At 34.0% G+C, this 21,016-nt stretch overlaps 4 protein-coding genes across 4 annotated transcripts; 2 read left to right on the top strand and 2 right to left on the bottom strand.

Annotated features, from left to right (window-relative positions):
* Positions 1-1,878: 1,878 nt before the first annotated feature.
* Positions 1,879-3,426, top strand: LOC18588305 (transcription factor MYB1-like). The gene is made up of 3 exons (XM_007012616.3): positions 1,879-2,137; positions 2,240-2,369; positions 2,520-3,426. The coding sequence occupies exons 1-3, from the start codon at positions 2,005-2,007 to the stop codon at positions 3,166-3,168; spliced, it is 912 nt and encodes a 303-aa protein (XP_007012678.3). The 5' UTR covers positions 1,879-2,004; the 3' UTR covers positions 3,169-3,426.
* Positions 3,427-11,982: 8,556 nt separating this feature from the next.
* On the top strand, positions 11,983-14,444 carry LOC18588304 (cytochrome P450 CYP72A616-like). Its single transcript, XM_018127041.2, has 5 exons — positions 11,983-12,308; positions 12,491-12,711; positions 12,896-13,140; positions 13,312-13,696; positions 13,802-14,444. The coding sequence occupies exons 1-5, from the start codon at positions 12,035-12,037 to the stop codon at positions 14,225-14,227; spliced, it is 1,551 nt and encodes a 516-aa protein (XP_017982530.2). The 5' UTR covers positions 11,983-12,034; the 3' UTR covers positions 14,228-14,444.
* A 713-nt stretch (positions 14,445-15,157) lies between these two features.
* Positions 15,158-18,707, bottom strand: LOC18588303 (RNA polymerase III RPC4). The gene is made up of 10 exons (XM_007012614.3): positions 18,102-18,707; positions 17,939-17,994; positions 17,773-17,830; positions 17,625-17,664; positions 16,597-16,701; positions 16,466-16,518; positions 16,265-16,325; positions 15,962-16,047; positions 15,646-15,882; positions 15,158-15,418 (listed from the first exon to the last, which is right to left on the bottom strand). Exons 1-10 carry the CDS (start codon positions 18,138-18,140, stop codon positions 15,269-15,271), a joined length of 885 nt encoding a protein of 294 aa, XP_007012676.3. The 5' UTR covers positions 18,141-18,707; the 3' UTR covers positions 15,158-15,268.
* A 111-nt stretch (positions 18,708-18,818) lies between these two features.
* On the bottom strand, positions 18,819-20,629 carry LOC18588302 (mediator of RNA polymerase II transcription subunit 20a-like). The gene is made up of 5 exons (XM_007012613.3): positions 20,500-20,629; positions 20,250-20,392; positions 19,988-20,166; positions 19,791-19,880; positions 18,819-19,204 (listed from the first exon to the last, which is right to left on the bottom strand). The coding sequence occupies exons 1-5, from the start codon at positions 20,511-20,513 to the stop codon at positions 18,962-18,964; spliced, it is 669 nt and encodes a 222-aa protein (XP_007012675.3). The 5' UTR covers positions 20,514-20,629; the 3' UTR covers positions 18,819-18,961.
* Between the last annotated feature and the right edge of the window lie 387 nt (positions 20,630-21,016).

The following is a 21,016-nucleotide window of genomic DNA, read 5'->3' as shown; positions in this document are numbered from 1 at the left end:
AAAAAATGATATATTAATGAAATTCTAAGTAACAGTGCAACACTATAACGTATATTTGAAAATTATATAATCATTTATTTATTTTTAAAGATTAAAATCATAGAAAATAAAATCAACATAACAGAAAAAAAAAACATGACCAGTAAAAGATAGAATCCAGATATGATATAATAAAAAAATAATAATTGATGGTTTGTAGAAATTTGTGAAAGAAAATCTATAGAGATTTAAAACATATGAGTAAATAGAATAAAAATAAATAAATAAAAATAATAGTTATATAAATCAAAAGAAAAAATTACAAAAACTTTAAAATTGAGTCAAATATATGAAATAATTTTATTATTTTTTATTTGTATTAATTATTAATTAAAAAATTATTTTGAGGAAGTGATAAAGAAAATTTAAAACAAATTTAAAAAATTTAATATAGTATATGAAAAAAATTTAAAATTATGGGGGCCCATCCTATAAGGAGGCTCCGTCCCTTTCCATATATATATGTGTGTGTATATAGAATATCCGTCGGATTTCAAAAGTTCTCAATCTGTGACTGTATGAAGTGAATCATTGAAGGGCCACATTGTTGACTATAGTTACAAGCCAAGCGTGCTTTCAACCATATACTTTCTTCCTTCTATTTTGTTGTTATTCATATACTGTAAATAGAAAATTACTATCAAGCGAGTTAATTAGTTAAGAAATAAACACAGCAATGCAGCTATGATGGGGACGTAGACGGTCCAAAGTTGAAGTTAGACACAAAGAAATTTTGATTTTTGATGGGAACTCTGCTAGTGACAAGAGCTTTTAAGATGTGTTGGCACTGCGTACCTCTCAATCAGTCATCTATTCTGGCATAGTACCTGTTGTAATTGGGAGCGTGGGGGAAGGCGGGGGCGGCTGGGGTTTGGCAACAAACTTTCCAAGGCATGCAAGAAAGTTAGTTTGAGCGCTTTTGAGGGAAATGGAAATTTCATAGAGCAATAAAAGTGTAGAAGGGCAGGTGAAAGTAATCATCAAGAACTTTTTAGGTTGATCTAATTTTTCCAATAAATTAATTTTCAACTTCTGATCAACCAGCAGTAGTAGCTACACAAGCCTGGGAGGATAAAAAAATCCAATTATATATATCCATCTCTCATGGAAATACCGTTAATAAATCATTCAAGCAACTGCTCCTTCACATGTATGCCATATTTAAAATAATCAACTTGGCATTTAAAGTATACAATTTGGAGTAAAGAAGAAAAAGTTCATTTCCATCCTGCCTGACATATCCCGTGCATCGAATCCACATAAAAAATCGAGTAGTAATTTTTCTTTTACATATATTTTGCCTTCCCTATAGGTTAAAGTAAGGGAACATGTGGTTACTGTCATTTCCTTGGCAAGAAAAAAGGGGCAAAATCAATGCTACCTGCACTATATGTCTCATCTGTATAATGTGTGGAAATTAAGGATTATTCATTCACTGTCAAAAGAAAGAAGATGATAAAACACATCGATATTAAACTAAAGTTAAGTTCAAAAGAGAACAAGAATTGTTTGGATTATGGTGTAAGTGTCGCTTTTGAATCTTTGTCTGAATATTCTTGCTTGCATCATCAAGAGGGAGCAGAAAATTAACTTGGGTGGTAGTTGTGAGGAAGGGCAATGAATTGAATAAAGTTTTATACATATATATATATATATATATAATAGTTATTTTGTAATTTTGTATTGTTTAATTCTTCTATGTGTAGTAAAGTGGTCCCTTTTGCAAATCTTAGGAAGAAGGCCATTAATAATATTTTACTCTTTTTTGTAGAACTTTTATATTCATCGAATCCACATAAGGTTATATGATTCATAAATAAAAGACAATAATATAGTGTCGTACAAAGGCAGCTATAAATTATCTCCTGGTCGAAGGGAGACGTACCAAGAATTATTAGAAACTTGGAAAAATCATCAGAAACCCATCTGCCTAGAAAGAGAGAAAGAGGGTGGGAACAGTGCCAAATGGGGAGGAACCCTTGCTGTTCGAAGGAGGGCCTGAACAGAGGAGCTTGGACTGCCCATGAAGACAAAATCCTCACCGAGTACATTAAAGCACATGGTGAAGGCAGCTGGAGAAATCTCCCCAAAAGAGCAGGCAAGTTTTGGTGGCATCATCAACAGGATAATTGAGTTTGTTTTCTCTGGTTTTATCTTCTAAAACAATGAGGCAAACCTGGTAATCGTTTTTCTTGTACAGGTTTAAAGAGATGTGGGAAAAGTTGTAGGCTTCGCTGGTTGAACTATCTGAGACCAGATATCAAAAGAGGTAACATATCAGCAGACGAGGAAGAGCTTATCATCAGACTTCATAAGCTCTTGGGAAACAGGTTTTTCATCTTTTTCTCTTTCATAATTCATAAACATGGTCTTTATTGTCCTTTTCATTTGTTTAAAGCAATTTCCATGCAACTTTCTTCTGTTTCTCAAAGTTTGATAAAGCAATTTCCATGATACTGTTTACTACTACTTTGCTGTAGATGGTCTTTGATAGCTGGGAGGCTTCCAGGGCGAACAGACAATGAAATAAAAAATTACTGGAACACTAACTTAGGGAAAAAGGTACAACATCACCAAAACCCATCAGCAGCTCCAGGACACAACAAATCTAATGGAAGAGTTACGAGGAAAAGAGAGGCCCAGCTGGCCACCTCCGCTGGCACTCCCTCATCACATGTTGTCCGAACAAGGGCAATCAGGTGCTCCAAAGTTTTCATAAACCCTCATCAAAAGATTGAACCTTTTGACAGGAACAGAGAGGCCAAGCCTTCAATAGATGGGGAGTGTCGACCAATGACTCAAACATCGGCACCTTCACCAATTAAGGCCTTGTCTGAAAATGAAGATCAGAATGTTCATAATAAACCCTTCGATTTCATGGTTGACTTCAACATGGGAGAGTTTTCTCTATCAGAACTTCTCAATTCTGATTTTTCTGATCTAGTGGGCCTTAATTATAGCAATGATAGTAGCAATGCTATATCGCCTTCATCCGACCAGCCTCTCATTTTCTCTGAGGAAATACTACAAGACTGGACCTCCAGCCACCACGCTCAACAAAATGTGGCTTCAAATCCCCATTCTTTGGCTTCATTTCTTGACTACGGAGAGGAATGGCTCGCAGAATAACAGAGTAATTACTCCATATTGTAGAGAAAATAATTGACTATGCTAATACTCTAGCTTCTTCTTTTTTTCTTTTTTGTGCCTTTAACTATCTGAGGACTGTCGACGTCTAGACGAATTTTGGATCACATTTTCACGTGGGAATGTTTGTGGCAGCCTGAGTTAAATAAATAAATAAATTAGATGTGAAATGGGTTTAATTTGTGCTTATCGGGGAGAATCTTGTAATAAAGAAATAAAGAGCTTTTTCTGTTTCGTGCTCGTCATGAGCTCATGCGTGTCAATGTTCGTTGTTAATTGAATGTCATCATTCACGGTATACGTATTACGTTTTCCTTTGTGTTTTTACTGTCTTCTTTATCTTGGAGAAACGTTTTCAAGTTTACTTTCCAGTTATGAGGGAAGCTTTCATGGCCAAGACAAGGTTCATAGACCTTTGGAATCGGGACAAACGTACGAGGAACTGAGAAAGTAGACATACATGCCTTTGGAATCGGCACATACATACGAGGAACTGAGAAAGTAGACATACATTTTTTTTTTTTTGAAGGGCATGAACATTTTATTGATAGAGCTGGCGAGAGGGTTGCCAGAAAAAAGCAGAGAGGGTATAGAAAGACCCTTCAGATGCTAATCTCCTGTTACAAAGAGACCAAATGGGTCACAACAATCAGCCACAAAAAACAACAAGTCCCCTGGGTCCTAAATGGCCACACAATTCAGCCAAAAAACACATGAAAAAAGCAAAAGGGCAGAAAAAATTCATGCCCATCTGAAAATGCAAATAATCCTCAAAATGAATATCCATCATCCATATAAAAAAGGAAAAGAAGGGATGAACTGCAAACCATCATAGATCATTGTCATCAAACCAGTGGCAAGCAAAGCATTAAAAAACTACAGAGAATTTACCCAATCGCATAACAGCTGCTTTGGCCAGACCATCGGCAAAGTTGTTCTTACGATGAGAGGTCAAGATGCATATTGAATGCTTTTGACGCGTGAGACTATGAAAGCCTTGGTTTGGTGGATGCCAGTAGTTTTTTTCAACTTAAAGACGCCCTCTGCCCTGTCCTACAGGGAGAGAAGCATTTTAAATCGAAATAAAGTAAGAGTAACTTGGCAGTACTACTTACTTGACTCACCATTTTCATCTCAGGTGCTTCTCTCTCATTATATAAGTTTGCAAAAATATATAATTTATTATAAAATATATTTATATGTGTGACGGGTGGATAAATCATTATGTTACAAATGCTGAAATGAATACTATTATTTATAAATAAAGTATTGGAAAATTAAAGCCAAATCTTTACACCTTGGGATATTCTAATCAAAAGGGGTCGCGAAATATGCATAAGCGAATCACTTGAATTTAAAAATCTAAATTGAGGGATTCTAAACTTTTAGGTATATACATACATCACTCCTTACCTATCATGTTTACTTTATATAAAATATATATCACGCTTACATTTAATAATACAAACTTTTTACCTTCATTTGGTGTCTCGTTTAATTTTTATTTTGTAATTTTGCGACACGTGTTTAACTTTTATTATTAATAAAAGATTTTAATCTTAAAATTTTAAATTTTAAATTTGAATATGAGAAGTTCAAAGAACACATGATACAAAATTATAAAACAAATCCCCAAACGAAACACCAAGAGAGAATCAAGAATTTCTATTCCGGTGTAAATTAACCACAAAATTAGTCATGATTATGCCCTGATTTTAAAAAAGTGAGTTATGATTCTATTGATAGAGAAGACAAAATAGATAGATATAACTAATGATTCTATTGCCCATCTTTGTATAGCTTATTTATTTTTCAGCCAAGCCAGCTTTCATGTCAATGGGAGTCTCTGGCAGCTATAACTTGAGACTAACAATGGCATGTCTGTTGTATGACTAATAAAATCCACCTTCCAAAAAAAACTAATGTCACAAATAAAAAAATAAAATTAATCATATAGTCCTACCATGATATCTCCTGGGCCCTGCTCCCATTGAAAAATAATTCCAAGGCAACCTTTTATCACGTTGAATTGTAACTTTCAAGTAGATTAGTTGCCGAATTTGCTTTCTTTATATTATAGAACACAAATTGTCTTCTTCTTGCCATGAACGTGGGCAAAAAGCTTTGTAATTTTTTTAATAATGAAAGATCTGCTTCAATTCTCTTCACCGGGTAATCAACTTTTTTTATAATAAGGTTATACATAATTTGCATGGTCATTTCAAATTGAGTCAAATTATTTAATAGTAATTGTCAATTAACTTGCCACTTAAATATAATTTATAATGAATTTTTTAAAATTTGAATAAAATAATGTTCTTCCTTGAACTTATATAAAGTTTATGGGTAAAGCCTAAGGTATTCAAATAGTAAAACACTTGTATTTCTAGGATGAAAATACGTGTACATGTAGATAGCTAGCTACTATTTACATGTACAATTATGTCATTTATTAATATTAAATCACGTGAATTCAAGTAAGTAACGGCTAAACAAAATAATTAATCAATTATTAATAGTAATAAGTCCAATTATGTCATTTACTCCTTCACGTTTCTTCTCAAACTAGCTTTAATCCAACCACTTCTTTGCATTTTGCACGTTGTGGATGTCTAGAGGTGCAAGAATGGACAATTTAATGATCTGATTAAGGATTCCAACTCTACGTCATTAAATTCCAATTAGCTGACACTTGGCAGCCTAAACTCTATATATCCCAATATTTAACTATTAATTAATTTGTGGTTCAAAATATTTTATTAAAATAAGATCAGAATCGAGAAAATCTTGATTAAATTGAGGGAAAGTATAATTTAAGCACTTGTCCACGTGTTTAATTAACATTTCGGTAAACACCAAGTTCTTCGTCAAGACAGCAAAATGATTTAGATTTCAGACAATAATTGCCATTACAACATGTTACCCAACGAGTCCCAACTCCCTTCCTTTCCTACCTAATATTCCTTCTTCTTTTTGTTTTTTTTCCATTATTCATTGATTTAAGTCAATAGTAGTTCTCAAAAAAATAGGAACATATACTTGCCAATTCAAACAATCCACATGCGGTCGAGGAAAAACTTGTCATTAGAGAGAAATTTTCTGACAAGGAATTCTTTTCCTGCTTTGGTTAATAAAGAAGAAAAATTGCTTGTTTCATTTGACTTTGTTCACGACAACCTAACATGCAATGGTACACGTCAATATGTCTAGCTAGGAATTGATTTCCATTTTTTTTTCTATTTTTAGTTTTGTTTTCTGGTTGATCTAAATTGCTTCTTCTTCTTTTTTTTACAGTAATGTTTTTTTTTTTTGGTTATCATTTTTATTTCAATTATGTGTATACAACTAATTAATTGTTTGCAACAAATAATTTTCAAATAAATTAATCAGTGGACTTACTGAAGAATGGATGGATTTATGGAAATTTTGTTATTATAACTCAAGGTTTATCTATAAATAATTACTGACATGAAAAGTGGTCAACAATGGAAACATTAATGTGCACCAGAGCATTCCCATTTTATTAACTTCCTAACCCATTCATAGGAAAAACGTTGTGCACTCAATTGTCAAGTACCCCACCGTTACTTACATAATGTAATGTTCTATTTACATTTTAGGAACATATAAAGCAACTTTTTTTTTTTTGAAAAGAACATATATAGCTACTTAACACAATCTTTATTAAGATGCAAGAGGTCTATATATTAAAATAATTTTAATAAATGTAATATTTAGTTTTCATTATTTCTATGAAAAATTTTAATAAATCAAGATCATTAAAGTAAAATATAATCTATGTATGTACTATCTCATATTCAAATTCAAGTAAGAAAAACTTGGATCACTTGACTTGTTGAGAATACGTTATTCTCTTTATTTATTTATTTATTTCCAATTTTTTGAATAATAACCAAAATTGGATCTCTCTCCCTCTCTTGTCTCTTTCTCTCTCCACAAATCTCATGGACCATTGGGTGGTAGTTAATAATTTAAGTTCCTATTTCTAGATTTGTGTTAGGAATTCGGACAAGCCACTACCTGCTGTTTTCTAAATGTCTTTATGGCATGATTGTACATTCGGTGATTTGTCTGTTTTGTTTGCATTAAAATGGACTTCAAAATAAAGCTGTGGACCCCAGACCTGATCTTCTCCAACTCCTCATTTACGGTTCACATCTCACTATGCTCCTACTTATTTTTTCTTATTTTTTAATTTTTAATCATAATTTTGAACGAATTCATTAATTTTTAAAATAAATAATAAAATTAAAAAATAAAAATATTATTAATAAAAATATAAAAAAATTAAAAAAATTTATTTATTTTTCAAACAATGTCATCGATCGATGACACTCGCATTCGTGGATCAAAAAGGGACCTCATGATAGGTACTTCCTAAGGGAAGGGAGCACCAAAAGGGAAGCACTAGTACTCCTTTTCCTTAGGGAGCATCGATCTTGTGCTTCTTTCCTTGAGAGCACCAAATCAGTGCTCCTCTCTTATGGGAGAGAATATTTTTTTGTAAGAAAAAAAAATTTTAAATTATAATTTATATAAAAATAAATTTTAAAATTAACTAATGATAATTTATATTTTTAATATTATTACGTCATTAAATTAACAAAAATATTAATAATTGATTAACTATTAAATTTATGAGTCTAATAAAAAATATATTTTTAAAATAAATTATTTATTTTAAAAATTAATATATTTACGAAAAATTATAATTAAAAATAAATGTAATTTATGTTTTTTTTTCAATAATTAAAATCAGGTACTCCCGAGTCCACGACAACCAACTACTCCCACCCTTAAAATCAGGGCGACATTTCCACGTGCGTTTCTGATCACAAAAATTTAATTGTAACAATTATTTTTATTTTAACGAATTCAATGTACGAAATTTCAGAACCCCACAATGGGCACCCAAAGTTTAAAAGTATGGCTTTGGGATGCGTGCCCCAATTTGAAGGACAACACCTATCTCCCAGGCTATTGGAGAAAAGTTGTGGGGTCAGCGGAGTAAGAGCCAAAAGTCTTTGTCCCATCATGCCCTCCTGCAGGAAGATTGTCTGGTCTTGTTGGAAGTATAATAGAATATTATTTTTGTTTACTAAATAATTCACGAAATCGGTGGGAAAAGTTTTCACCCAAAAGGGGTTAGGAGAAAGACCATGACAAATATGAATATTTTAATCTCAGTGACCATATTATAAATTAACTGGCTCAACCTAAAGCTGTTTGATTTGGTCAGGAAAAGACCCACATGGAATTGTACATTTGCTGAATGCTGATAGAGATAAGGGGGGGTTCCGTTGGCAATAACTTTTGGTGATTTCTCTTGTCACTGACCTTCCTTTTTTACCTTCATTTATTTTGCAGTAAGTTCTTTGCTTTTTCCCTTACAAGTCATAACTAAACTTCAAACCGTGGACCATGCTTCATTTCTTTTCAATTCGTATATGACCCTACAAATTTTCAATGAAGAGGTTTCTTTTCATAATCTTTTATCTTGTGCATAGCACTGAGAGAAAGTGGCAACCCTCACTGCAATGATGTGCAAGGCAAATGGGTCTGTTTCATGGGCGGACCCATATTAAAGAGAATGGTGTCTCACTTCTTAACAAGTTTTAATTTTTATACTATTTATTTAGAAAATATGGTACTTAATATATTAATGAGCTCACCCTTTTTTAATAACTTTATAAGGTGTGGGATCAAAGATTCCAAGTAAAAATAATTTATTAAGAAGTAATTTATATATTGATATTTAAATGTTAGATAAAAATAAAAAATTTCTTTCTATAATTTAAGATTTTATTTAAAAAATTAAAGCCTAAACGACTTTCTTTGTTCAAAAATTCGAGTCTTTCCTCTTCTCAATTCTTCTTATATTTTTCACTATCTCAAAACAACTCATTTATACTTCAATTATAAGTAATTTTTAACTTAAATTAAGTTTTTAAATACTTCATATCTCAATATTTTTTGATTAATTTAATAATTTAGGTTTATAATTATAATCTAATTAATAGAAAATAGTATTGCATGTCAAATAATATCTTGAAATTATGATTTTTTTATTTTATAAATATATTATTTGATTATTTGATTTTTATATTTAACTTTATATAGTTTGTGGACTCTAATATTTAGTTTTGATCAATGAATAAAAAATTGTCATTGATAGCTATTGAACCTAATAATTTGCTATATAAGATCATATTTTATTTAATTCTAATATCTTAGTTTATGCTAATAAGTAATAATTTTGGATGAATGATTGCTTGGTGACATATATTAAAAAATGTATTTGATAATGTTTCTATTGATTCTATCATACACCGTTTTCAAAATATGAAAAATAATTATGGATAATTATAATTATTTTATATATTTTTACTTTAAAATATTAAATAAATATACTAAATTTATATTTTACTTCATTTAATGTTAAAATTCTAGTTTATTAATTTTAACATATATTTATATATATAAATTATTATCACAATAGAAAGATTATTAGTAAAAGTGGGAAATGGATGCAAAATTCTGGTGATTTCATGTTGTCTTCGACCCTATAGAAAAATTACCTTGAGGTAAAACGATTTAAGTTCCATAACCCATGATTTAGATGAATAACTGAAAGGGTGTGAACAATACAAGCCAAATTTTTTTTTTTCTTGCATTAAAATCAACTCTTGAAAACCATTGGGTTAAACATACAAGTCAAATTATCCATGTGAACGTTCTAGAACCTTTTGTGCATTATCACACCTCGGTGTATCCCTTTCTCTCTCAAGCCCGCCACCTAGTTGTTTATGACCATCCTCCGATTCAAGCACTGTAGATGAATTGAATCAACAGCAAAAGGCTAAAAGCATTATATTCCGATGGGCAAACCTCCAACTCAGAAAGAGATGAGCCATTTCTTTGGAGTGGAAATCAAAAAGGGGTCTTTATGGCATTATGAGGTATTGCCAGTTCGTTTCAGCTAATGCTAGCTAGGAATCATTTGATATATACCATTCACATCTTAGCAATTGCCAAATGTGGAGGATGATTGTTCCTTTTGTTTATTATGGATTAGTTGAACAAGCACAAGTAATTCTCTCTTATTGGCTAGACTTCTGTCTCCTAATAATCTTTTTCCTTATGGGAATTAACTCCATTTGCAGAAAGAAAATCTGTTAATGACAATGAGACAATTGTAAGTAGAATTTGAGTACCTACATGCTTTGTGGCAAGATACATGTAAATTTAATTACTGTGTCACTTGACCTATTTAGGTCACTTGTATAGGGAATTGAGTCCAAATTAAACACATAGATTTGTGTCTCATTTTCCCATCAACTTCACCATTATAGGAATTATGGAGTCAAATTTAGATAAATGAAGTATAAAGAAGAAGAAACTCTCATTTAGCAACAATTAATTGCTTTTGAAGTACCCGTACCTAAACCCGAACTCGATGTTATAACTATGTAAGTAATAATTAAAGTATTTCTATCATAAAGTCATATGAACGTGCTTCTCAAGGCATCATGCTTTTTGAGAGCCAGCCACCAAACAGTTTGGTTGTGCAGTTCCTTTCTTATATCTATAGTTTTTCCCATTATCGGTAGATAATTAGTTCAACAGTCACCAAGCTATCAAGTTCTCAAGGAAAGGCTTTTGGAATGTTTGATAAAAGAAAAAAGTGTAGTGTTTTCGACTAAAGAAACTATGTGAAGGAAGCAATACCTGATTCCATACCTTTACGTAGAAAATAACAATGCTGCAGCTCAACCAAAAATTCTTGCATGTCTTCTGTTCAAACTTTTTGCGCAAATTAAATTCCTTTTTGGGTGTTTTTCGGTTTTACCACTTGGTTCTTTTAACAACATATTTTTGTTAATAATTTAAGTCGTAGACGACAACTTTTATGAGTGAGTGTACTTTGTGAATTTAAAGCATTTATGACAAAGTGAAAGGTGATTTATTGCTTAAATTCCTGGTTAATTTGCATCAGTGTTATCAGAAATGGCTGACTTCTTTCTTTATTGCACATCTCTTGTTTCCCTTTTGACGTAGGTGGGTATCCCAAGCTTTAATCTCCTGTTTACTTTTCTTCTTCTTCTTCCTCTTCTTCTTTGGGGGAAAACTGAGCTGCCACATGTTGGCTTAATTTTGTCGTGCTGAGAGAGGGGGAGCTGCACACTAGGAATCTGAGAGATGGGCCTAGCCTGTTTACCAGCTGATCAGCTCAACTACTACTAGGGCTACTCCTACTATTCTTTTGGACGGTCTTTCAAACCCCTTGAAAGCCCATCTACGAGAGGAGCATGTTTCCTAAACCCAACTAAAATTTTCTAGTGTGTCAGTGTCAGCACTTTTTGGTGTTTGGTCCCAATAGATGTTTAAGAAATCCCTGACTTCACTTTCAAGTGGGAGCCGTGCCATGGCTTGGTGGCCTAGCCCCTCTAAAATTGGCTCCCCATTGTTTCTTTTGATCTTTGCTAGTTGAAATATTTGACCCAGATAACTTGGTCTCCACGAAGCATTCTAAAGATATAATTAATGAAATAACAAACTTCATTCACCTTCTTCTCCAAGTTAAATGGTCAAAGTCTCACAAACAAAAAGATTAGTGTGGCAATATAAAAGTAATTAAGTCTTTGACATTTCTGTTACAAGGAAAGAACTTTGAACTAAATTTGAAAGTCAAATATTATCTCAAGCAGATAATGCACCAGAAAGCTGTATATATTGCTCAAGTTTAGGACATTAGATCGTACAACATTACCAGAAGTCATTCAGATACTGAAGTTCACTTAAAACGTAGTACTTGTCTTAGTTTTGGATGGATTGTTTTGTTTTAGTAACCTCTTCATTGGTCTCTCTCCTCCTCCTCTATGGGGTTGCAAGACTTTCCTACTCCATTTGGTTGAAACCCAAATGGCAGGAAAGGCTATTAAAGCACCAGGGAATCGGAGGCAGACCTTACACCTTGCTGGTTGGGGACATGAAAGAGTTTGTGAAGCAGATAACTGAAGCATGGTCCAAGCCCATTGATTTAACCCACCAGATTGTTCCACGTGTCGACCCCTTCACCCTTGATAATGTGCAGCAATATGGTAGGCAAGCAAGCTCTTTCATCTTTATTTTTCCTCTACTAGTAAAAGAGTATTAGTAATCTTATACAGCTAATGAAGGGAGAATGGCAAATTCTTTGCAGAGTTCAGAAATTTCCCCAAGTAGCCAATTCAAGTGTTGAAACAAGTTTCTCAAACACTTTCTTCTTCTGTTTTTAATTCAGGAAAGATATCATTCTGTTGGGCGGGAACAAGGCCAAGGGTCATCATAAAGGATCCAGAACTGGTAAAGGAGGTGCTGGCCAACAAGCAAGGTCACTTCCAAAAGCCACCACTAAGTCCTCTTATTCTCATTCTCTCAAGAGGACTCACAACTCTTGAGGGCGAGCAGTGGTCCAAAAGAAGAAGGATGATAAACCCTGTCTTTCACCTAGAGAAACTGAAGGTTCCATTCTGGCATTCCTTCTTTCTATTTATTCAGCTCAATTAGTTCAATATTTTTCTTTTCAAAACCTGATTTAAAGACCAAGCCCGGCTTAAGAACAAGATGATGTACAGTACTGGTTTGTTCTCAAACCTCCTATTTAATCATTTAGATGCTTCAAGTTGTTCTTGGATTGATCTGTCAGGGGATGATACCGGTATTCGCAGTCAGTTGTGGACAGATGATAGAGCAGTGGAAGAAAATGACTAGTTTGCAATCAAGTTGTGAGATTGATGTCTGGCCTGAACTTCAAAAGCTTACTGCTGATGCTATTTCCCGAACAGCATTTGGAAGCAGCTATGAAGAAGGGAAGAAGATCTTTGAACTTCAAAAAGAGCTAATAACGTTGACTCTTGAAGCAATGCAGTCATTATACATTCCAGGTTTCAGGTGCATTTCCATATATTGATTCAACACAAACCCTCTTCGCTGTCTGAGATTTTGTTGTCAATTTCTTCCTCTGTTCGTCCTTTGAAAAGAAAAAAAAATCATCTTGAATGTTTGGAGTATAAGTAGTACTAAGATTATGCGATACTACTTCTTATCAATTGTATTGTACAGATTCATTCCTACAAGAAAGAATCAGAGGAGAAAGAAATTGGACAAAGACATCACATCGATTCTAAGAAATGTAATCCGAAGGAAAGAGCATGGAATGAGAACGGGACAAGCAAGGTCTGATGACTTGCTAGGCATGCTCTTGCAAGATAATAACCAATATGCTCTACTAGAAAATGCAAGTGGCGCAGGAGGGATGGCAATTGAAGACATAGTAGAGGAATGCAAACAGTTCTACCTTGCTGGCCAAGAAACGACTGCAAGCTGGCTAACATGGGCAATAACTGTCTTAGCTTTGCATCCAGAGTGGCAAGAAACGGCAAGGGAGGAAGTTCTAAAAGTTTGCGGGAAGGAGCTTGATTATGAAGCTATAAGTCACCTTAAGATTGTTAGTATTCCTCTGCTCCCTATAAAAACCCAAGTCACACTGCAGCAGAAGCGATGATATGAACCACAAATTGACCAAATATTCATGATGTACATTTTCTTGCAGGTAACAATGATTCTCTATGAGGTCCTGAGGTTATATCCGCCTGTCATAGCTCTATACCAACATACTAACAAAGACACCAAGATTAAAGAAATCTCTCTTCCAGCTGGAGTTGATATAACGCTGCCCATACTGCTCCTTAATCATGATCCTGGACTATGGGGCGATGATGCCCAAGAATTCAAACCAGAGAGATTTTCTGAAGGAGTTTCGAAGGCATCCAAAGATCAACTGGCATTCTTCCCGTTTGGCTGGGGCCCAAGGACCTGCATTGGCCAAAATTTTGCCATGCTAGAAGCTAAGGTGGCTTTGGTTATGATTCTACAGCATTTCTCATTCAAGCTCTCACCCTCCTACTCTCATGCCCCCTACACTGTTATGACCCTTCAACCACAGCATGGAGCACATATAATCTTACACCAAATCTAGATGGCAAGCTAAGCCTGCATGTGGAGTGTGGTGGATTTGCATCTCAAAAATAATGTGAATTTGGATGGGAGAAGAATTGTCTGCTCTGTGTTTTGCATTTCTGTAGGGGTGATGTAATAAAATGACATTAGCACAATAGGATTTGCTAATTATGCTAGTTATTTCCCTTCTCTGAATAACAGCCCTTTCAATTGAACATTACAATCATTCCTTAGAAGTAACTCTTTCTTCATTAACTCTTAAGTGCCAAAAACATTTTAATAACTAATGGCCAAGAAACCACACCGTAGCCAAGAGGTGCTTAAATGAGGAATCAAAACCCAAGTTGTGCCATTTTTTTATATCACTCGTGTCTCATTCTGTAATCGAAAAGATCAAACTTTCCTGTGTTTTCAATTCAATCAAGGGAAACCATGAAGAAAATGAAGTGTTTTGCTTGGATTATACTCAAATGAAAAGCTTATGTCCAGTATGATAATAGGGGAGAACCACCACAACGATGAAGTGTCATAAAATATTAATCTATCAGGGAAAGAGAAATCAAAAAGTGTCAGAACTGAGCTCAACAAACTAGTTTCATAGTTAAGCATCGGAGCTTCTAACATACAAGGCTATCAAAAATTCGTAGTTTTTTCTCACTCAAAAGTAAAGGGATCAAGCAAACAGATGGGGTTTTCAGATCTTCTACGCCAAAACGTCTTTTGGTACAACTCACATGAATGCCAAAGTCCAGATGCATAAGAAGAAGCAGAACTACTTTGTAGAATTTGGGTTTTTTTTTTTTTTTTTGGCCAAATAGCTGAGTTTGGTTTAGTGTATTTCATTAGTATTTTTATCACAAACTGACTGATTCTATAGTTCATTTATATTGGAAATCAAGCTGGATTCTGAACCCCAGACCTTGACTGACTTCTCATTTTCTCTTTCCCGAAGAATCAATAAGATTCTGTTTCCATTGATAAATGTTAAATAACCATATAATTTTGTTTTTTTCAATTTCCTCGTGTAAACTAAGAAACAAATCAAAAGGGGAAAAAACCATCAAAGATCAGCCATACTATTCAGAACAGAATCAACATCTGGGGTTAAAACAGCACGCTTATCAAGCTCCCCAACAACACAACACTGCTTTTCTGCAGTATTAACAGCTACAACATCCTGGGCAAATACGCAATTCAAACCTGGAGTAACCTGCACCGATTCAAAAAAGTTCAGAATAGTAACCAACGCAAGTTTGTCATGCTGAAATCCAGAACACATGACAAGTAAAAAGAGTAACCGTCACAAACATCAAATCTATGGGGTATACATGTAATCAAATAACATACAAGAGCCCCTTTAGCATTTAAATGAAACTAAAAAATCAGAAATTATTACTTTTTTAACATGAAAAGTTTTTCAAAATGTTAGTTACTCACATCATAAAGCGTATCCCCTAACTTCAACTTGACAGCTCCACTTTTATGCACTAGCATTTTACCCATGAGACCTGCAGGTAACTCTTCTAAGCCACATGTCTTCTTTACTGAACCTACACGTGCAGCTGGCTTTGAGCTGCTATCGACCTCAAGCCCAGCTGTTGTTCCTGATTGCTTTATCATAGGTAGAGTTGGTGGTAACTGAAGAAAGAACATACTTGGCTCCAAATTCTCGTCCTGTAACCAACCATGACTGAGCATTAGCATAAAGAAACTAGGCACATATAATATTTGATTCACTTGTTATGCTACTAACCATTAGACCAAGCTCCACTGCTGGCTCCACTGAATTTTCATCAAAAGTTATATTCTCTGAAGCAAACTCCTCCTCATCAAGAAACTCTACAATTGCAAATTTAATAAAAGCTACTCAAATTTCAACTCCAGAAGAAGTAAAGAATTTTGAGCTTTCAAGCAAACCACCCACAAGATGTGAACCAGTTAACAATGGCTGGTCCCTTCCAAAATGGGTGTGTCTATTGTCAGTACTATAATGCAATGTCTGATGTTTACAATAGAAGCAGTTCCTTTTGCTCTTAAAATGAAACTCACCACATACCTGGATTTCCTGAATATGGTCTCCTCATAGGAAGGGTTACAGGATAATAACTATAATAATCCTGCAAGAGCATCCAAACAAGGAAAAACCGATGAACCAAGTATGGCATACATGCAGAGAGGGAGTGATCAGTGGAGCAAAGGAATCCAATAAACAGGCAGAGTCATCTTAAATTGCATTAATAAACCTAAGTTTACAGACCCATGGTTCTCTGTATTCTTTCTCCTCTCTCAAGCCTGGAGTGTGGACAACACCTACATAAACATCAACACTATGTAACAGACTGAAGGCATCTCATCGCTAGTGAGCCATCTTATCTAAGGAGTGCATACCATTGAGAGTTTCTCTGCTAGTACGACTTGCACCTTTGGAAACACCAAATAATTTCATTGAAGCTGATGCTCCTCCATGACCGAATGCAACCTGTGAAGAAGCAACTGCATATCAAGAAAAGTGAATTAAGAACTCACATTTATGTTATAGTACCCAGTAAAATTTTCTACTTGCAAACAATGCATGCAATCTGTCCAAATTCTGGTTCTTTTAATACAGCTTGCAATAGAAGTATCTTTTGGATCTACCATCAAACTAAAGCAGCTGATCAACCAAAGGTTTTAAGACTTAACATGCAATGGTAAAAGTAGAGATGCTTGCATTAATCTGACACCTGTTTGAGGTGTTGGTTTCATCAGATTTCAAAGCACAGAGATAGCCAAAATATATTGAAGAAAAATGAGGTGCCTGAAATAAATCCTTGCACTAATGACACCATGCAACTATTGTATGTATTTGTCTGGAAAATATCGTTGTTACTTTATTGTCTATTTCATTCAACAAGCTAGCAGAAAGTCAGGGAAATTTAATATTGTAATCATATGACAAAAGAAGCAAGATCAAGTTTTAAGCTTCTTGGGTAAATCAGGATTCAGGAGGTGTCTCACCTTTTTAGCTTCTCTCAAAAAATGTTGCCAAAATATGTTCAGGACCTTCTCGAACAGAGATAAGACTACTATAGAATGAAAACTAAACAAGCTTCTATTCTCTCAATGCAATGGTGCCATTTATCATATCTACATTTCTCATTCTTTTAATGTTTGCTACTATATGCACTCTGGTTCCGGATTGTTATCAACCTAAAATTTTCTCAATAAAATGCAATCTTATGGACCATCATTGTACCATCTATAGGAAATTTAGGCAGCAATTTGGTTCTTCTTTCATTTTTAGCTCCATATAAAGAATGCAAATGAAAGTCGAAAGAACAAAAGAGAAACTAAAACTGCATATTAGTACAGAAGAATAGTGGAATACATATCTGAATTAGTTATTCAATAGCATCCTATCAGTGTAAAGAATTTACCTTTCTTTTCAACTTTAGGCTTTGTCTTTGCCGATGTTTGCTATCAGGAAAAAAAAAAGATTGAAACAGAAGAACACAAGAAAACTAAAGCAAGATAATTAGATAAACATGAAAAGAACGGCAATAATAAATTGGCAAACACATATACATTTAAACGCTGCAGCAAATCCCTCGCCTGAACAGCATCAGTGTCCTCAACCACTTCCCTGAAACAAGCAAACAACCAAAACAAAGAAGATAGGGATTAAAAGGCCAGTTTCAAAGTCAAGGAATGGGCACCTTGCATTGCTATCCAGATACCAAATGATATATACGTTTTAACCTCGAGCTTTGGTGCTTGGCGAGGTGGGGCTTTAGGTGCAAATCTCATCTGCGAAAACCCCAGAAAAGAGAATTATCAGAGAACACATATAGAATAAAGATCACTGCTCAACTATAAATATGTGAAGATATCAAAGGTATGTGTGCGAGAAAGACCTTCCTGGGGGCGTTGGTTTTGTTGTCTTTTTGTTCCATTGGAGATAAACAAAAGTCTTCGTCTTCAAGTAAATAAAAGGATTACTTGATGTCTGAATACAATCTGGGTAGATCGGATAAAGAGTGAGAATTGAATTGAGCGAATAAGGAGATATGACTGTGAGGGATGTTAAACTTTGTTAGATAGAAAAAGACTAAAAGAGCAGAGCAGTAACAAGAAGGAGAAGGAGAAGGAGATAGGAAGCGGCCAACTAAAATAGCAAACTCGTGTCGTGATCAAACGTGGACTATTTATATGTGTAACTGAAACCTAGATGGCTTCATCTTCAAAACCCAAAAAGCAAAAAGTGCGCCACTCGTGCCATGACACCATGTCGGTTTAAGATACCCTTGGTGGGTTACTGTACATCGAACTGCAACGTATCCTAACGTAGGCGGCTTCAAGATGTTAGAAGTATGCAGCTCAGAACTTAGCTTATTAATTGTATTCTGGTATTTTTATAGCAGTTTAAGTAACTGTATCAGATTCACGATTAAGCTCTCCCTATAAAATTAAACAAGCTGCTATCTTTGCTTGATACCAGGTTGCCTGGGGTGGAGGCGTTAATGTTGCTTTTAATTGTGTCGATTTATGCTTCATTTACTTTATATGTTCCTTCTACAGTCTGTTCAAACTAAAGAGTAATATTTAAGCTGAAGAATATGTAGCAAAGTATGTAAAGACTCAAATTCCTAACTCCAACCTTTCAGAAAGAATCCAGTCATACAAGTAGCATACATGGATCATCTTAAACTCTCTCTCAATATCCATCTTTGTGGAATATCAATATCTTAATTTCTAAATGGCCAAAATATATATACTAATTTCTTGCAGCTTGTCCTGCTTGCACTGATGCAATAAGTTGAGCCATAACATGAGCGTACTGAACAGCTGTGTGTTGTGAAGTATAGTGGTCTGCAAGGCCATAATCTGAGAAGTTTGGTTCTATATGCAAAAAATGGCCGGGCAATGATCGTTTAGATACAGTATCTTGCCAAATATCAACAAACTCATCCATGACTTGTCTGGATTTCTCTAGTGAAGAAATCGGAAGATACTCCACCTGCAAAGGAACAAACAACTTCAATTACAATTAGAACGAATTACAATTCAATGATTCAAAGTAATACTGCTAGGTAAGTTAGACAACTACTCATATTATCATACTCCACAGCTTAAAACACCAAACAAATTTCTCAAGAATTTCAAAGCAACAACCACAGATAATTCAACCAAAAGACAGACGAAAGGGTATTAAGTTTTGCATTAATTCCGAAAAAAAAAAAAACATGACCAATTCTGAATTTTCAAGCAAATAGAAAACAACTATGATGCCAGAGTACCACAAAATACAAAATCATAATCATTTAACATTTCGGAAAGCATGAACCACAAATAGTGCAACAATTTCCCACTACTTATGATTAAACAATGCCGAAACCTATCTAACTAATAGAAATCAGGATATGTTTTAGTGAAGAATCCACATCAGCTTGTGTTCCAATCTTTATGGCATGTGCTAACCAACAAAAAAACCATTAACCTTCCTCATACCATAAGAATACATAAAAAGGGCTTTATGAAAGAATTAATCCACACCACCATTCCAAAAAATATGTAAAAGTATAAGACAAATAAAAATACCGTACCTCCATAACTATTCCTCTCAAATTTTCAGAATGAGTAGGTACAACTTTCCCTACTCTCAATTGAAAGTCTCCGAGTTGGTACTGAAAACCCTACAAATAAATAGATAAAAACGATATCAGAAAACAAAACCATTGCACAAAAATTCCCAACGAGCTGTAAAAAAAATGGAATTGAAAAGAGAAGTGCAATAATACACCTCGAAGTTAAGGGCCACCCTGGATTTATAGGACTGCAATTTCTCCATTATCAACTGAATAGAAGAATCCGCTTCCAGAACAATCTTATGACCTCGAAGTATGAAATAATACTTGTTGGGTTGCTCTGGAAGTGAAATCCCAAGGAAATCACGCGGGAAGTCGGCGGCTAACGCTTGATCTGAAGAATAATAGTTCAAAATCCAATCCATAAAAATTAAATTAGAAAAAAAAGAAATTAAAAAGAAAGAGATAGATATTGACCTCGTAACATCGGTTTGTAGAAAGTGAGAGTAGCTTTCCAGCGCCCTTCTTTGACGCCGTTGATGCTCTCGACGCATTGTGAAACTTCGTTTAGGATTTGGCTGTTCACCGTGGATCCTGCATTGGGCTGCCAATTGAGAACCCTAAGGGAAAAAAAACAAACGAAAATGAAACAGGATTTTGAACCCAAAAATTATGAAAATAAATGGGGAGAGTTGGAGTTTGAGCAAACACTTTTTGGTTTATTTACCATTTAAGAGGCATCGTTTTTGAGTCGGGATGGTAACGCAGATATTCAAGCGCGGAACTGTGAAGGACAACGCAAGAAATTTTAGCTTTAGGGACTTGATTATTAAGAGGGTGCCGTTTCAAGCGATAGATAGTGGTACTAATTATAATTTTTTTTTTTAAAAAAAAGAAAACCTTATGTTTGATTTGGGCTTGGTTAAATTATATAATTAATCTTTATAGTTTTTAAAAGTGTGGATTTAATATTTATATAATAAAATAATTTATATAAATTAAATTTTTTATAATTTTAAATTTCAATAACTTAATTTTTTATTTTTAAATATATTAAGGTGACATTATAACCAAATTGGCATGATGTTAATTAAGATAACATAGTACATAATCAAAATCACGTTAATAAGAAAATATCATATCATCTCAATTAATATCACATCAACATATTTAACGGTCAAAATTTAATAGTATTAATGTTTGTACTGAAATTAATAAATATAAAAAATATAAAAATTAAATTT

This window comes from Theobroma cacao, chromosome 9 (assembly GCF_053813885.1).
Source record: "Theobroma cacao isolate CCN51 chromosome 9, ASM5381388v1, whole genome shotgun sequence".
Taxonomy (NCBI): Eukaryota; Viridiplantae; Streptophyta; class Magnoliopsida; order Malvales; family Malvaceae; genus Theobroma; species Theobroma cacao.
Note: the sequence above shows the minus strand (reverse complement) of the source record. Positions and strands in the feature narration are given on the sequence as shown.

What these genes read in the sequence shown, in the direction of transcription:
- LOC18588302 (XM_007012613.3), bottom strand. An exon ending in CTACAAACCGATGTTACGAG is followed by an intron (nt 20,167 to 20,249) that starts GTCAATATCTAT and finishes ATTATTCTTCAG; the next exon opens with ATCAAGCGTTAGCCGCCGAC. An exon ending in GGGTGGCCCTTAACTTCGAG is followed by an intron (nt 19,881 to 19,987) that starts GTGTATTATTGC and finishes ATTTATTTGTAG; the next exon opens with GGTTTTCAGTACCAACTCGG.
- LOC18588304 (XM_018127041.2), top strand. Translation starts at nt 12,035, where the DNA reads ATGGATTGTTTTGTTTTAGTAACCTCTTCATTGGTCTCTCTCCTCCTC. An exon ending in TTCACCTAGAGAAACTGAAG is followed by an intron (nt 12,712 to 12,895) that starts GTTCCATTCTGG and finishes TTGATCTGTCAG; the next exon opens with GGGATGATACCGGTATTCGC. An exon ending in TTATACATTCCAGGTTTCAG is followed by an intron (nt 13,141 to 13,311) that starts GTGCATTTCCAT and finishes TGTATTGTACAG; the next exon opens with ATTCATTCCTACAAGAAAGA.
- LOC18588305 (XM_007012616.3), top strand. Translation starts at nt 2,005, where the DNA reads ATGGGGAGGAACCCTTGCTGTTCGAAGGAGGGCCTGAACAGAGGAGCT. An exon ending in AAATCTCCCCAAAAGAGCAG is followed by an intron (nt 2,138 to 2,239) that starts GCAAGTTTTGGT and finishes TTTCTTGTACAG; the next exon opens with GTTTAAAGAGATGTGGGAAA. An exon ending in CATAAGCTCTTGGGAAACAG is followed by an intron (nt 2,370 to 2,519) that starts GTTTTTCATCTT and finishes ACTTTGCTGTAG; the next exon opens with ATGGTCTTTGATAGCTGGGA.
- LOC18588303 (XM_007012614.3), bottom strand. Translation starts at nt 18,140, where the DNA reads ATGGAACAAAAAGACAACAAAACCAACGCCCCCAGGAAG. An exon ending in ATTTGCTGCAGCGTTTAAAT is followed by an intron (nt 17,665 to 17,772) that starts GTATATGTGTTT and finishes TTTTCCTGATAG; the next exon opens with CAAACATCGGCAAAGACAAA. An exon ending in ACCATATTCAGGAAATCCAG is followed by an intron (nt 16,048 to 16,264) that starts GTATGTGGTGAG and finishes TTGCAATTGTAG; the next exon opens with AGTTTCTTGATGAGGAGGAG.